Genomic DNA, 14,071 nt, shown 5'->3' with positions numbered 1-14,071 from the left:
CATAAACAAAAGGCAGGCAAGAAGACCTCCCGCCTGGCCCTTCCCAGTCTAAACGTCTGTGAGAAGGCCCCACAAGGCATGAACGCAAACCGGAAAAAAAGAGACCCAACTTTAACACTTGGAAACCCTGCACCATGGGGAGGGAGGGTGTTTCTGGCTAAAATGTGCTTCCCCTGAAAGCTGTCCCCGCTACAGGACAGCCCTGTGTTCCCAATCGCTCAGGGAAGGTGTCTGGGTGCCCAGGTGCCTCCAGCCAGCTCAGCTCCCCCCAGCCTGCCCTTGGCCTGCTTCTGCTCCTCTTTCAGGGCGAGTCGGCCCCTAGTCAGGGCCCAACTCGCAGGGGCGGGGCGGGCAGCGCTGCTTCCTCCCCGCCTCCAGCCCCAGGTGACACTCGGGCCTTTGTTCTACCTGCACACTTGGGCACGGCAGAGCCAGCCCCCTCCCCAGCCCTCTCAAGGTAGGCTGGCGGGCCGGGGGGCTCCCAGCAGGTGCAGGGTAAGAGGCCCCTTACTCCTCTCACTTTCGATTTCGGCGCGAGAGCCGCGCGGGGAAGCCAGGTGGGCTACACGCGCACAGAAACCTGCTATCCCGCCCGACGACACAGGCCAGCCTGGACGCAGAGCTGAGGCATGACAGGAGACAGCCCGTGGGCAGGGGGCGGTGACCCCGGGAAGCCCAGACGCCGCGCGACCCGGCGGCTGGTCGGGAAAAGTAAAGAGGTGCCGAACACGAGGTGAGAGGGGGCATTCGAGCGCGGGGACCACAGCGGGCCGCGGCAGACGGACTGCGGACTCGGGCGCCCTGCGGTAAGGAGGCGGTCCAGAAGGCTGCAGCGAGTGGCAGCCCCGCGAGGGCAGGAGTGGAGGGCAGGGAGCGAAGGGCGGGCCCAGGACCGCCCGGCGGGGGCCTGGCTCGGGGAAGCGGCCGCGAGCCGGCACCCCGCCGCCCCGGCCCTTCGGTGGGCGCTCACCTGGGCGTGCGCAGCGTGGCAGGGTCGCGGCGGTCCAGCACGCCGGGCACGCAGTTAGTGAGCTCGGTCCAGTCGGCGTGCAGCCCACAGCTCCAGCCCGTGGAGAAACGGGAGAACAGCCAGGTCTCGCGGCGGTTGGGCCGGTAGCAGGTGCACTTCTTCTGGCCTGGCCGGCAGTCGCAGGGCACCTCCAGGCGCACGTTCTGCACGAGGTGGCGGCCAAAGGTGGTGCCGCCCGTTTTCTGGATGTGCAGGAAGACGATCACGTCGTCGCCCTTCATGTCGAACTGCAGCGAGCGCTCCAGCTCGCGCACCGGGAAGTAGTACTTCTTCTCGTAGTGCGGGTCGGGCGTGGGGAAGAGATCCAGGTCGTCTGGCGGCGCGCGGCCGCCGGGCGCGCCCAGGCTCAAGCCCGGGCTCGCGTACTGGTAGAGGATGAACATGAAGCACGCCGAGCCCGCCACCACCAGCACGAACTTGCTGGCGCGCTCAACCATGGTCCTGCCGCCGGCGCGCCGCCGCCGCATGTGTCACCATCGCCAGCGGCCCGGGCGCGGGGCGCGGGGCCTGGAGGGCGGGGGGCGCGGGCGCAGCTGCTCTGCCGCCGCCGCCGCCGCCGCCGCCGCCCGCGCTCCGGCCCGGCCCGGCTACTCGGCGCCCAGGCCGCCCGCAGCGGCGCGCGCCCCGGCCCTTCGCGGCGCCATGGCTGCTCTCCGTCCGGCCCCCGCCCTCCGGCCCGACTCCGGCTGGGCTCCGGCTCCGCTCCGGCCCTGCCCCGGCTCGCGCCCCCTGCGGCCCCACGCCCGCCCCACGCCAGCCCCTCGCCTCCGCTCCGCGCCTCGGCCAGAACGCTCTGCGCCGCCCCGCGCGCCGCCGCGTCTCCGCAGTCCGCCGCCGCCCCGCCCAGGCCCGCCCCCGGCCCGCCCCCGCCGCGCCTCTTGCCGTCGCCGCCCGAGTTGATCCTCGGCCCCGCCCCCAGAGACCCGGGGCTGCAAGGGTCGGACTCGGAGCTCGGACGCGGGTCTCTGGCCTTATCGAGGCCCCTCCTAGGCGGGTAGCGAGGACTGGGAACGGGTCGATGTCCGCAGAGGCGTGGCGAGTGACTGGAGAAACGTGTAGCGGGGCGCAGATGGCCCTTCTGGGGTGGGGGGGGGTGGGGGGACTGGGGCTCGCGGCGACGGGTTCCTTTGGGGACTGGGTCCCCCTTCTCGCTTCACGGGAGGAAACGCCTTGACTTTGCAAGCCGGGCGCTCTGAAGTTCCAGACGCGAGGGGTCGAGGGCTGGATGGACTTGGTGGGATCTGGGGGCGGTGGGGCGGGGCGCGGGTCGCAAGGGAAAAAGGGAAGGTGGGGGGCGGGGAGCCTGGGGTTCACGACGGCAGTCGACCTTCCTCCTCTATCCCCAGCACCCTGGCTTTGGGACCTTGACCCGGAGCCCCTCGCGGAGAGATGCTGAAGTGTCCGCGGAAGACTTCGGGCCAGCCTTATGCAATCTTTCGTTCTTTAGCCAACGTGCATTTTTTCCTCCTAGTTTAATTGTAATCTCAATGAGAAAGTTATAAAAAGTTGAGCCAATATTTAAAATTGTGAGCGTCCACAAAAACATTTCAACTTCTGGCTTTGGTCCATGGGTCAGAGGGTCTGGCGGCCTTTCCTGTCCGTGGTGGTGCCCCACCGCCGCCGCGGGCCTGTCTCCCGTTTAGCCCAGCCTGCCCCCACGCCTTCCAGCTTGGGCCCCGAGCCACACACCCTGCGCTTGCCCCGGAACCACACAGCCTGGTCCTGACTGGTCTCAGACGCTCTGGCGTCTCCATGGAACAGGAAGTGGGCCAGGTTGTGAAATGACCTGCTGAGAATCTCTGCCCTTGCCTCGCTGAGGGCGGGTGCTAGTGTCCGGACTCAGGTCCAGTGGTCTCAGAGTGATTCCGGCTGTCAGGCCTGGGTTCAAATGTCCGCATTAACCTCTGCCAGGGCCTTCCCTGATTTCTGTGATGTGGGTCCTGAAGAGGGTTTGTGAGGGTTTATTGTGTCAATCATATTTCAACTAAACTGTTGGAAATATTAAAATATAAAATCACACCAGAAATCCTTTCTGGAAGCAAACCCAGAGAACTGGAAAACCAACCACCGGACCCCAAAATCCGACTAAGAGGGGAGCATGCTATTTTCAGAAGTGCTGAAGGCACATCTACTCTGATGCAGCACCCTGAATATAATACAGGGTGACCTAGGGCCCACTGGGAGTGTGGTGGGGTGGCCAGTCCCCAGTGTGACCTAGGGCCTCAAAATCCCTGCCCCTTCTGTGGCTACTTTAAAACTACCTGGTCCCAGAGACCTGTGGGTGGACTGGTCAGACTTCTCCAGCGAGGATTCATTCTTGCCAGGAGTGGAGGCTGGCACAGTGGTGAACCTGGAGCCACCTGCCTATCTGCAGTCATGTGACACCGTTTTGGCCTGAGGCCCAAGGAGTCTTCCTGCACAACCCTGGAGGCAGCAGTCCAGAGCTGGAGGGCAGAGCTGCCCTGGGTCAGCCCAACAGTGTCCTTCCCCAGATGCCAACACTCTATCATGCGGTGAATAGTGATTAAGGCTGCTCTTTATCCAGAACTACCGGTTACCCATCACTGTAGATGTGTCATTTCTGATCCCATCAGCAAGTCTGCAGAGAATACCATGACACACATTTTACAGAAGAGAAAACTGAGGTCCGAGAGGTGAAGATGTTGGCCAAGATCACATGGGTGGCCGGTGGTCTCTCTTCCTCATCTATGAGAGCAGGGTGAACAAAACCTGAGCAAAAGCCTCCCCCTCAGGCACCCCGCCCCCTCAGCCCTGGGTGTCTAGGTCCCCTGTGGAGACCCCAGATGTCCCCCAGGCCTGGCTGAGCTCCTTTCTTGTGAAGTCAGCAGTGCTGGGATTCTGATCCTGGCCTGTCTGGCCCTTACTCACCCCTGCACTCCACTCAGCTCCTGAGGTCAGGGGCCAAGGCTGGAGTGGGGCACAGAGAGAGGTCCAGAAGGACCACTCCTCAGCTCCTCGTGATGATCTCTGATGCCACATGGGAACGTGGTCCAGAATGTTCACAAGAAACCTGGACTGTTACCGAGAGGCCACCCAAACCATCTGTGCTTGGCTTGTGGCCTCATCTTGTGACAATCTGATTGTTCCAATGGAGAAACTGAGGCCCAGAGAGGGTACAGAGTCCCAGTACAGGGTCCCCAGTGGGTGGTCGCCGTGCCCAGAGCTGCCTGACCACGGATTAGCAGCTCCCCTAGGGAAGCTGGGGGCCTCGCTGGTGGCTCAGTGGTAAAGAGTCTGCCTGCCAAGCAGGAGACATGAGTTTGATCCCTGGGTCAGGAAGATCCTCTAGAGAAGGAAATGGCAACCCACTCCAGTATTCTTGCTGGGAAATCCCATGGACAGAGGAGCCTGGCAGGCTACAGTGCATGGAGTTACAAGGAGTCAGACTGAGTGATTAAACAACAGGGAAGCTGTTTAATCCAGCTTGTTTCTGCCGGAATGGTCATAGGGAACCCCATATTTAGCTTAGAAGCACTTTCCTTATAGAAATTCTCTTAGCGGGGAAGAAACTCTTCCGAGACGCCCATAGGATTTTACTTAGTTATCCCCTTTAAGTGCTGCACACACATTATGAGATCCCATGGCTGTAGGTGAGTTTCTCCATCTCAGAGTTGAGTCAGAGGAGCCACGAGCAGAGTCAAGTTGCTTCAGTGACTCAATGGACCTTCGGGAAGGGATGGAATCCAGACTTTCCCTCTCCCCAGCCTAAGCCTCATCAACCTTCACTCTCATCCTCTGACAAACTGGCAGAAACTGGCACGCCAAAGGCCAGTGTGTGTTTCTTGCGAGGGCACGGCATCACCAGGCGCCTGGCGCTCAGTGGAGCCTCCTCACCCTGCTTCCTTTGTCTCCACCTTGATCAACTTGGTAGCCAAGACTCCCCATCGTTCTAAGATCGGGTATGAGTATAAGGAGGGCTGATAGTTCGCTGGAGGCAGCGCCCAGCGTTGAGTATTTTCAGAGTTCAGGGAAAAGCAGTCGCCGCCCTCCTGTCCGTGACTTTCTTTGTCCTCTGAATATTCACTTCATAAAGTCTTTAATGTATGATTTCTGGCTTAATGTGGAAGAAAGGGGAAAGAACATGGCTAATGGTAGGATGTGATGATCAAATAAAAACAGTCACTGTACGTCTGCTTTGGGGAAGTGCGAGAAGTAAGACGATTCAGGCTTTAGGAATAAAATGTAATTTCCTCTGAGCCTTAAAATAGCCTTAGGAATCCAAACGCAAGCTTTCCCTCCCTCCCTGCCGCGCGTCCTCAGAGTCTGAGAACCAGGAGATCAATCTACGGCGCCCCTCTCTCCCGGGCTTGTAGTTCCACCGAAGGGCGCGTGGGGGCAGCACCGCGGCCGCCCGCCCGCCTGCCCGCCGTGTGCCCAGCATTGACATTGCGGGACTGGGGGATTTTCCACACTTGATTCCCTCCTTCTGTTTCGGCCGGTCGCCTATTGTTGTTTCTGGAGTGGAGGAAGGCAACCCGCCTCTGTCCTCAGACCCTTCTCCGGGGATGGCCGCACTTCCCACGGAGAGGCGGAGAGAGAGGGGTTTGTCTGGGGACAAACTTTTAAAGCCGACCCTGGATCAAGGTGGAATCGGCGTAGCTGCGATTGACCCCACCTGGGGGGACGCGAGACGCCTGTCCTGACCCCAGTGGGACCTGGGTGGGTGGGGGCCCCAGGAGGCTGAGTTGGGCGACTCACGGCCACTCTGGTTTAGCCTTCCTTCTATGGAGGCCTCTCTTTGCGGGGGTCCCCGCTCTGCTTGCTCCGTCTGTGCCTCCAGTCTTGGCGCCATCTAACCTCTCCACCTGTCTGGGGAGTCCTAGCTGCCTGTCTAAGGCCTCCTCCTCCAGGAGCCTTCTCACCTGCCCCTTACACCGCAGGGCTGTCCCCTTGTCCAGGGCTGGCTGGCACTGCAGGTTCTGCGCAGTACCCGCTTCCCTTTATCCCAAAACAGGGTTAGGGGTTGAAGGGCACTCCCCACCTCTGCCTGAACTTTGGAAGCCTTGGGGCCTGTCAGGTCCGGGGGAGGGGCGCCGAGAGCGCACTCTCTCTCTGTATCCTTAGCGCTCAGTGGCCAGTGTCTGGAGGACAGAGCAGACCCTGACAAGCAGGACTCTGCAAATACCGTTCTGAGATGAAAATGAGTTAGTCCACATCCTCTCCGTGCCTCTGAAAGCTGAAGTTTGTGAACTGGCTGTGGCCCTGGGGGAGATGGGTGTGAGTGACTCTCCTGCAGCTCCTGCCGGGGTCAGGGCTGCGGGCAGCTCACACCTGGGAGCGTGGCCTGCTCCTCTGCCTGGTCCCTGCTGTGCAGAGGGGACTGATGGGGGCCGCGGGGCGGCAGGGACCCACCCGGCCTGAGACCCATTTCTGAGTCTCCCTCCCCAGCGGGCCCACAGGACGGGCCCGGGTGGGCCTTCCTCCGCCTGCCTCCGTGTGTCGTCAGGGCAGTGCTTGAAGCAGTCAGGGTCAGGTCCAGCCAGCTTGGGGAGGCGTGGATGGGCACCATGTTATCCTCAGGGTACTGTTCCCTTTCTTCTATGTGGAAACTTCTCATAGAGGGACACACCTTTGGAAATTCCGGGGCAAAGGAAGAGAGACATGAGAAGTGTCTGTTGGTGTGTCCAGCTCCAAATGGGACCTCATTCCAGATTCATATGATTTTTTTTTCTGCCCAGAAGGGGCCCTGGCCTAGCTGGTGTCGGGGGAGCCGCCTGGAAGGGCAGTGACTATCCCCTGGGGGGACAGCGGCCCTTTTGAGGGCAACATGGAACAGATGGGGGGCAGCCCCCAGGACACGGGGGCCAGGGCACAGGGTGGTGGGTGAGGGAGGGTCTCTCCAGCTCCCCCCCCCCCATGCCTCACAAAGCTGGGGGGTGTGGTCAGCATCCTCCCCTCCATGCGAGGCTCCTAACCAGCTCGCGTCTCTGTCTCCAGCACAGCCGGTCACCTCTCACTTAGCGTGTGCCCCTCCACTGACTTCTGGGGGCCTCGTGGGGGTGTGTTTCCCACTTCTGCCTCAGCTGTCCTTCCTGCAGATAATAGCCTGCTCCCCTTGACTCTGCTTGATTTTTTTTTTTAACAGATTCTTCTGTTACTTTAGGCAGTTATTTAACATTCACCCTCCTGATAGATTCAGGTTGGTGTGACATTTGGTTGATTTTTCTAATGGCAGCTTCTCTCCCTGACAGGCCCAGGGCCGTTAGTGGGGCTTTGAGCTGGGGTGCGAACACAGAAGTGGGGATGCCGGCAGCTTTATGGAGAGGGCAGGGTGGCAGAGAGGGGCCCTGGGCTGCTGCTTGTGTGGGCGGCCTGCCCCAGTGGCCTGTGGGGAGGGGGCTGGCCTGTCCTGGAGACTGGACCCTGGGAGGCATGGCCCCTCTCTTCCCCAGAGCCAGCAGCTGGGACCTGACTGGCCACAGTGCCTGCTCCCTGCTCTGCAGTGACCACCTGTCTCTCCAGATGGGAATGTTCTTGCCATTCATTTTTCTCTCTTCCCTTCTTTAACCCCTTCCTCTACAGAGGAGTGTTTTGTGACCCAGGCCTAACTGGTCCCTGGCCGAGGGGTTCTGAGCATCGAGGAGGAGGCAGGTGACAACCCTCTGGGCACCACAAGAGGCTTGAGGACGTTCTTCCCTGGCCACAGCATCAACTTCAACTCTGTGGCTGCCAGGGGGCACCCCCCATTGTGGGTGGGATGAACTGGGACACCCGCATGGCTGAGGCCTGGGCTGTGGACAAGGCCCAGCGGTGGCTGCATGCAGCGGGTGGTCAGGAGAGGGGTCTGCTTCTGGCTCAAGCAGGCAGCAGAGCCTGTCAAGTACAGCACAGACCCGCTGGCCCCAGGTGGTCAGCCTGCTTCTGTGCCCAGAACCAGCCCGACCAGCCTCTCAGGCAGCTTCTCGTGGAATCCGTCAGCACACACAGCAACTTTTCAGGCAAGTCTGGCTGTTGCCGCCATCTCTGCAGGTGAGGAAAGTGAGACTCGGGGAGGCCAGGCCAAGGCCGCCAGGCCAGCTAGAGGAGGAGGCAGGCAGGGAACCGAGGGCTTTCTCTGCAAGACAGGGAGAGGCTGCCCATCAGATGAGGATGCCCGGGGTAGGGGGCTGCCTGCACACCCTGGCTGCCCTGGGGCTGGGTAAGAGCCTCCTCGTGGGACTTTTGGCTTTTGGGTGACCAAGGCTTGGGACACTCCTTCCTTCCTCAGGCTGGTCCCTTGAGGCCCCCTGGGCTGGGATCCCAAGGAGGAGGGTCTCCACCTCTGCCATATAAAGTGGGGCTTCTAGGAATCAGAGTGCTATGTTCACTTCCTGGCTCTGCCCAACCAACTGTGTGACCCAGGGCAGGTTTCTTAACCTCTCTGAGCCTAGATTACTTCATAGGATTGTTGTAAGGAATAAGTGAACTAACATACATCAAGGGCTAACGATCCAGGTAAACACTCCATTGAATACAGACCACCAGCTCCTCTCATGTGCTGGCTTCCTCTGGACATTATCTTATTCAGTTCTCTCAGCTGTCCTATGGGCATCATTGTGCCCTGGCAGAGAGGGTCCCATCACAGATGGGAAAGTTGAGGCTGAACCAGTGTAAGTACTTGGCCAAGGTTGCACTGTTCCCTTCCTGGTGAGAACTGTGGCTAAGGGTCCTGTCACTTTCCCACTTCTGGGCTGCCAGCCCTGGGAGAATTCAGGAACTTGGTTCTGGGTTGGGGTCAAGCCTTCCCCTCCCCCTGGGCTGACTCAGCTCTCCCTGGCTTGGCAGGGTTTGGGACTTCCATGTTCCACCTCCGGGCTCTTGTTTCCCTCACACAGCCTCCATCACGTCCTCATGGGAATGAGATGTTTTGAATATGTTAATACACCCATCTCATTTGCATCCTGTGGTCCTGACATTGCTCTCTTTTGCTGGAGGCATCCTCTTGTCTTGGGCAGTTTGGGCGTCAGAACTCCAAAATGAGGCTTTCTGACTTTGCACCTGGCCAGCTGGCTTGATGGAGAAGGAAATGGCAACCCACTCCAGTATTCTTGCCTGGGAAATCCCAAGGACAGAGCGGCTACAATCCTTGGGGTCGCGAGAGAGTAGGACACGACTTAGTGACTAAACAACAAACAAGTTGGCTTAAAAGGCAAACTTCACTGAGAGACACAGATGTTCTAAATCTTTTATCTTTAACATTTCAAGATGAAGTAGGTGTTTGTGAACACCGAGGTGTCTGTGAGGGCCCTGTCGCCTCGGAGCTGCTCAGTCGGGTAGTCTGCTCTGCAAGGCAGCCCATGCTGATAGCGGCAGGCCCCAACGGGGTAGAATTGGTTTTCCCAAGGAGCCTTTGGTTTCTTTGTGGCTGAGAGGGGGCCCAGACGCTTCTGGTGCCCCTTCTAGGGATATTGAACTTGACTGTATCCCAGAGCAGGGTGGCTGCCCATGGGCCAACTGGGGCCAGGCTATTTTGGTGACAGGCAGGTCTGGGGCTGCAGCAAGGCCCATGACCATGCATGTGGGGTGCTCCAGAGCCTTCCCTTGCAGGACAGTGGCCAGATCCACTCCAGCAGCTAGCCCACTTCCTGTGCATCTCATGTGCTCTCTTGCTCTGGGCCCTCCTAGACTCCTAAGAATTCAGAATTCTGAAAGAATTAACTTGAGCCATGCAAGTAGAGATCAGGTTGTCCAAAGGGAGGGTTTGAGGGTCACAGTATGATGAGAGATACAATTTGAATGACTTATGGAATTTGCTTTTAAATGCTGGAAGATGCTTCTGTGGAGAGGGGGTGCCTATGAAACATGATGGGTGTGGGCTGCTATCTGTAGATGTTGCTGACTGATGAGCAGGTGCAGGTTCATTATACTATGCTCTCTACTTCCATGTGAATTTCTACTTTTCGAAAACAAGAGGTAAAATTTAAAATAAAGACTTAACAATGATTGGCTCAGACTAGAATGACCGGATGGGGCTAAATCAGGTGTTCTCTGCTGTAACCCTGGCGTGGAGCTGTCAAGCAGATTGGAGCAGATGGAGAAATCAAAAGCAATGCTTCAACTTCTGATCTGGGCTGTTTCTTCCCACTGCTTCCTGCCAAGTACAGCCACAAACCCTGGAAAAGCAGAGGAAGCCACCTAAGGGGAATTCTGGAAGGCGGAAGGGGAGGGGAAGCTAGTGTGAGACCCGGGACTGGAGGGCAGCACAGGGGCAGGGCTGCACACAAACCCCATGTGATGGAGGAAGGGACCTGGGCGTTTCCTGCCCCGAGACTGGGAATGTAAGGAGCCTGGATGGGCTTATCCTGCCCCCGGAAGACTGGTGATGCCGCTGAAATCACAGGTGAGCTAGGCGGCACCAGGAGGAGAGTCGGGGGGAGGTCCCTGACAGTGAGTGGCCAGGTGAGATATTTATTAAAGAACAATGACATACTTTATTAAATGAAGGACTCATTATTTTCAGACTGTAGTAGGTTGATAGGTGATAAATGGTATCTCACTGTTTTAATTTGTATTTGTTCAAGTACTATTTACAATGAGCCGTTTTCATTCTTTTTGGTCATATATTTTTTTCTTTTGCAAGTTACCCAGTCATTGAACATCATTAAATACTGAAATAAAAAAAAAACCAAAAACAAAAATAAAAAACCTTTTCATCCAAGATCATATAAATATTAAAGTGATAATGAGAGAATATTATGAACAACATTATGCCAGGAAATTCAACAACTTAGATGAACCTGACAAATTCCTTGAAAACTGCAAATTACTGAAACACACAAGAATAGAAAGTCTAAACAACCCTATGTCTATCATAGACATTAAACTTATAATTAAAAACTTCTACAAAGAAAGCTCTAGGCCCAATGGCTTCTTCAGAAAATTCTATCAAATATTTGTGGAAGCACTGTCAATCTGACAAAACTCTTTGGAGAAAATAAAGGAAGAGGGAATGTGTCTCAAATCATTTTATAAGGCCAGCTTGACCCTGATACTGAAACTTGACCAAAAATTATAATTAGACTAATATCCTTCATAAACATATACGTAAAAATTCTTAGCAGAATATTAGCAAGACATCAGCAATGCTAGAAAGAATACCATATAATGATCAAGTGGGGTTTATGTCAGGGATAAAGAACTATATCCCTTTAATATTAATTACAAAACAGATCAATGTAACTCACCACCATAAAGTGATGAATAAAGAAAGCTAAATGACTAAAGGATAACCAATGTATCATTATTTTTAAAAATGCAGAAAAAATGTGGTAAAATTAAACATATATTCATTATAAAAAAAATCTCTGCTAGCTACAAATAGAATGTCTTCAATCTTATAAAGGAGGCATACTAAAACTACAAAAGTGAGATTAAAAATGCTCAAAATTAACATTAAGATACCTGTGAATAAATCTGATGAAAGATGAACGAGACCTTCATAGTGAAAACTGCACAAACGTTGTTGAGAGAAATTAAATAAGGGCCAAGTTAATGGAGAGATACATCATGTTCATGGATCAGAGTTTACAGTATCAAGAAGATGCCAGTTTTCTTCGAATTGGTTTATGGGCTCAACACAATACCAAACAAAATTCTATGCAGTCATTTTGAAGAAAGCTGATTTTAAACTTTATGTGAAAAAGTAAAGGATATAGATGAGCCAAAATATCTTGTAAACAAGTAACATGAAAGAGGTGCATACTTGGTTTTAGAACTTCCAACTGAGCTGCAGTCATCAAGGTGGTATAGGATGCCATAAGGACAGACGGATGGATCCATGGAACAGAACAGAGAGCTGGGAAATATGCCTACCTAATATGGTCAATTGATTTTTTAAAAAATTTGCTCCTTTTCTCCATGCCCCAGACCTTAGAATTCACTATTTCACTTTCTGGTACTATGAGTTTGGATTTTTAAAAGAATACAACACATATAAGTGAGCCCATACAATATTTATGTTTATGTGTCTGGCTTATTTCACTTAGCATCATGTCCTCCAGGTTCATATATATTGTCACAAGTGACAGGATTTTCTTCTCTTTGAAGGTTGAGTAACATTCTATTTTATATGTGAAGCACATTTTCTTTATCCATTCATCTGTGGATGGATATTTAGGCTGTTTCCATATCTCGGCTGTCGTGAATAGTGCTACAGTGAACATAGGAGGGCAAATGCCTTTGTCTTTCAACTGATTCTTTATCAAGGAGCTAAATTAATTCTAAGGGGAAAGGTGAAAGTGCAATGAAGTCGCTCAGTCGTGTCCGACTCTTTGCGACCCCATGGACTGTAGGCTACCAGGCTCCTCCGTCCATGGAATTTTCCAGGCAAGAGTACTGGAGTGGGTTGCCATTTCCTTCTCCAGGAAAGGGGAAAGGAAAACATTAAACATGATGCTGAAACAAACTAGATATTTGTATAAAACAGTGCCACTCAGAAAATAATTCAAAACTTCATCTAAATGTAGACTTAGAACCATCAGTCTTTTGGAAGGAAAACAGGAGAATATTTGAAACTTTGAGGAAGGCGAAGATACTGACTGGATTAGCACAAAAAACATGAACCATAAATCAAAAAATAATAACTGGACATCATCAAGAGCATCTAAAGATTCTATTAAGAAAAAAATAGCAGGCAAGTTACAGATGAGGAAAACATTATCATGATACGGATATCTGATAAAGGATTCGTATTTATAATATGTGCTGAAGAATTCCTAAAAATCATTAACATTTAGACAACCAAAATTAAAATGGGCAAAGAGTTGTAGACAATTCATAAAAGAAGATATATAAATGGCCAATAAGCACTTAAGAGATGCTCAATATTAGTAGTCATCCAGTAAAAGCAAATTAAAACCACACGGAGTTCCCACTATATACCTACTAGATTAGCTATACCTTCTAGATCAATATATAGTGGTAACTGAGAATATCAAGTGTGGAGTAACTGCAACTTTCATACATTACTCATGTAACATAGGATGGCAGTTCCTTATGAAGCTAAATAAACACTTATGACCTGGCAATTCCACTCCTAGGGACTTAAAAAAGCCTTGTACATAAATGTACCTTACAGTTTTAGTCAAATTACCAAACACTGGAAACATCCAAAATCCATTCATAGGTGAATGAATTAAATAATTTTGTTATATAGTTTTGGAATGCTACTTATCAATAAAATGAACATTGATATACATATCTCTGTGGTTGAATATAAAAAATATGCTGTATTGAAAGAGGCCAGATACAAAAAAGTTCATATGGTATGTTTCATTTACGTGAATTTCTATAGCAAGCAAAACTAATCTCTAGTGACAGAAATCAGAATGGTAATTGATTGTCAAAGCTTGTGTCAAAAATTGGCAGTAAAAGAGCATGAGGAAGCTTTCTGGGGTGATGGAAATATTCTGGAACTTGACTTGGTCATTTGAAACTGTCAGAATTCTTGAACTGGAAGGTGAAGATCTGTGCATTTGGTTGTATGTACAAGATACATCAATTAAAAGAACAGTACAGCCGAGAGAAATTTATATCTAGATACTTCATTTGTATTGCTGCTATAAATAGAATACTTGTTTTCTGTTGCAGTTTCTCATTGGTGCAAGCAATTTTATAGTCAAAATCTACCAAACTTTAGGTAAGTTGTTCCCATAGAATTTCCTTGATGTCAAAACTTGATAAGGTCAGCATCTATGTGTACACGTGTGTGCATACACACACACACACACACACACACAGATGCACATGTGCATATAACTGTAGACGAAATTCACTTTTGAATATAAGTGTAAAAACAATAAATAGGAGAAAATTAAATCTAGTAATACTTAACCATGACAAAATAGGATTTATAGTAGGAATACAAGGAGAAAAAGTTCATGATTCTCTTAAAACACACGCAAAAACCTTCTGCAAAGGACATGATATAGGATGGTTAGGAGATGAGCTTGCCATTTTGAGGTGAGTGAACAGGCACGACCTCTCTGCTCACCGGGCGGGCTCCATGGGGCAGCTCCTGGCATGTAATAGATGCTCAGTCAG

The 14,071-nt window shown here is 52.6% G+C and overlaps 1 protein-coding gene across 1 annotated transcript in view; it reads right to left on the bottom strand.

The window, feature by feature from the left end:
• HS6ST1 (heparan sulfate 6-O-sulfotransferase 1) overlaps positions 1 to 1,829 on the bottom strand; it is a 39,765-nt gene extending 37,936 nt beyond the window's left edge. The window contains exon 1 of the mRNA XM_043487709.1: positions 971 to 1,829. Coding sequence (XP_043343644.1) covers positions 971 to 1,497 — 527 coding nt within the window. The 5' untranslated portion in view covers positions 1,498 to 1,829. The remainder of the gene's footprint in view (positions 1 to 970) is intronic.
• Positions 1,830 to 14,071: the final 12,242 nt, after the last annotated feature.

Source organism: Cervus canadensis, chromosome 15, assembly GCF_019320065.1.
Source record: "Cervus canadensis isolate Bull #8, Minnesota chromosome 15, ASM1932006v1, whole genome shotgun sequence".
Taxonomy (NCBI): Eukaryota; Metazoa; Chordata; class Mammalia; order Artiodactyla; family Cervidae; genus Cervus; species Cervus canadensis.
The sequence above is the reverse complement of the archived record's forward strand: the minus strand, read 5'-3'. Positions and strand labels throughout refer to the sequence as shown.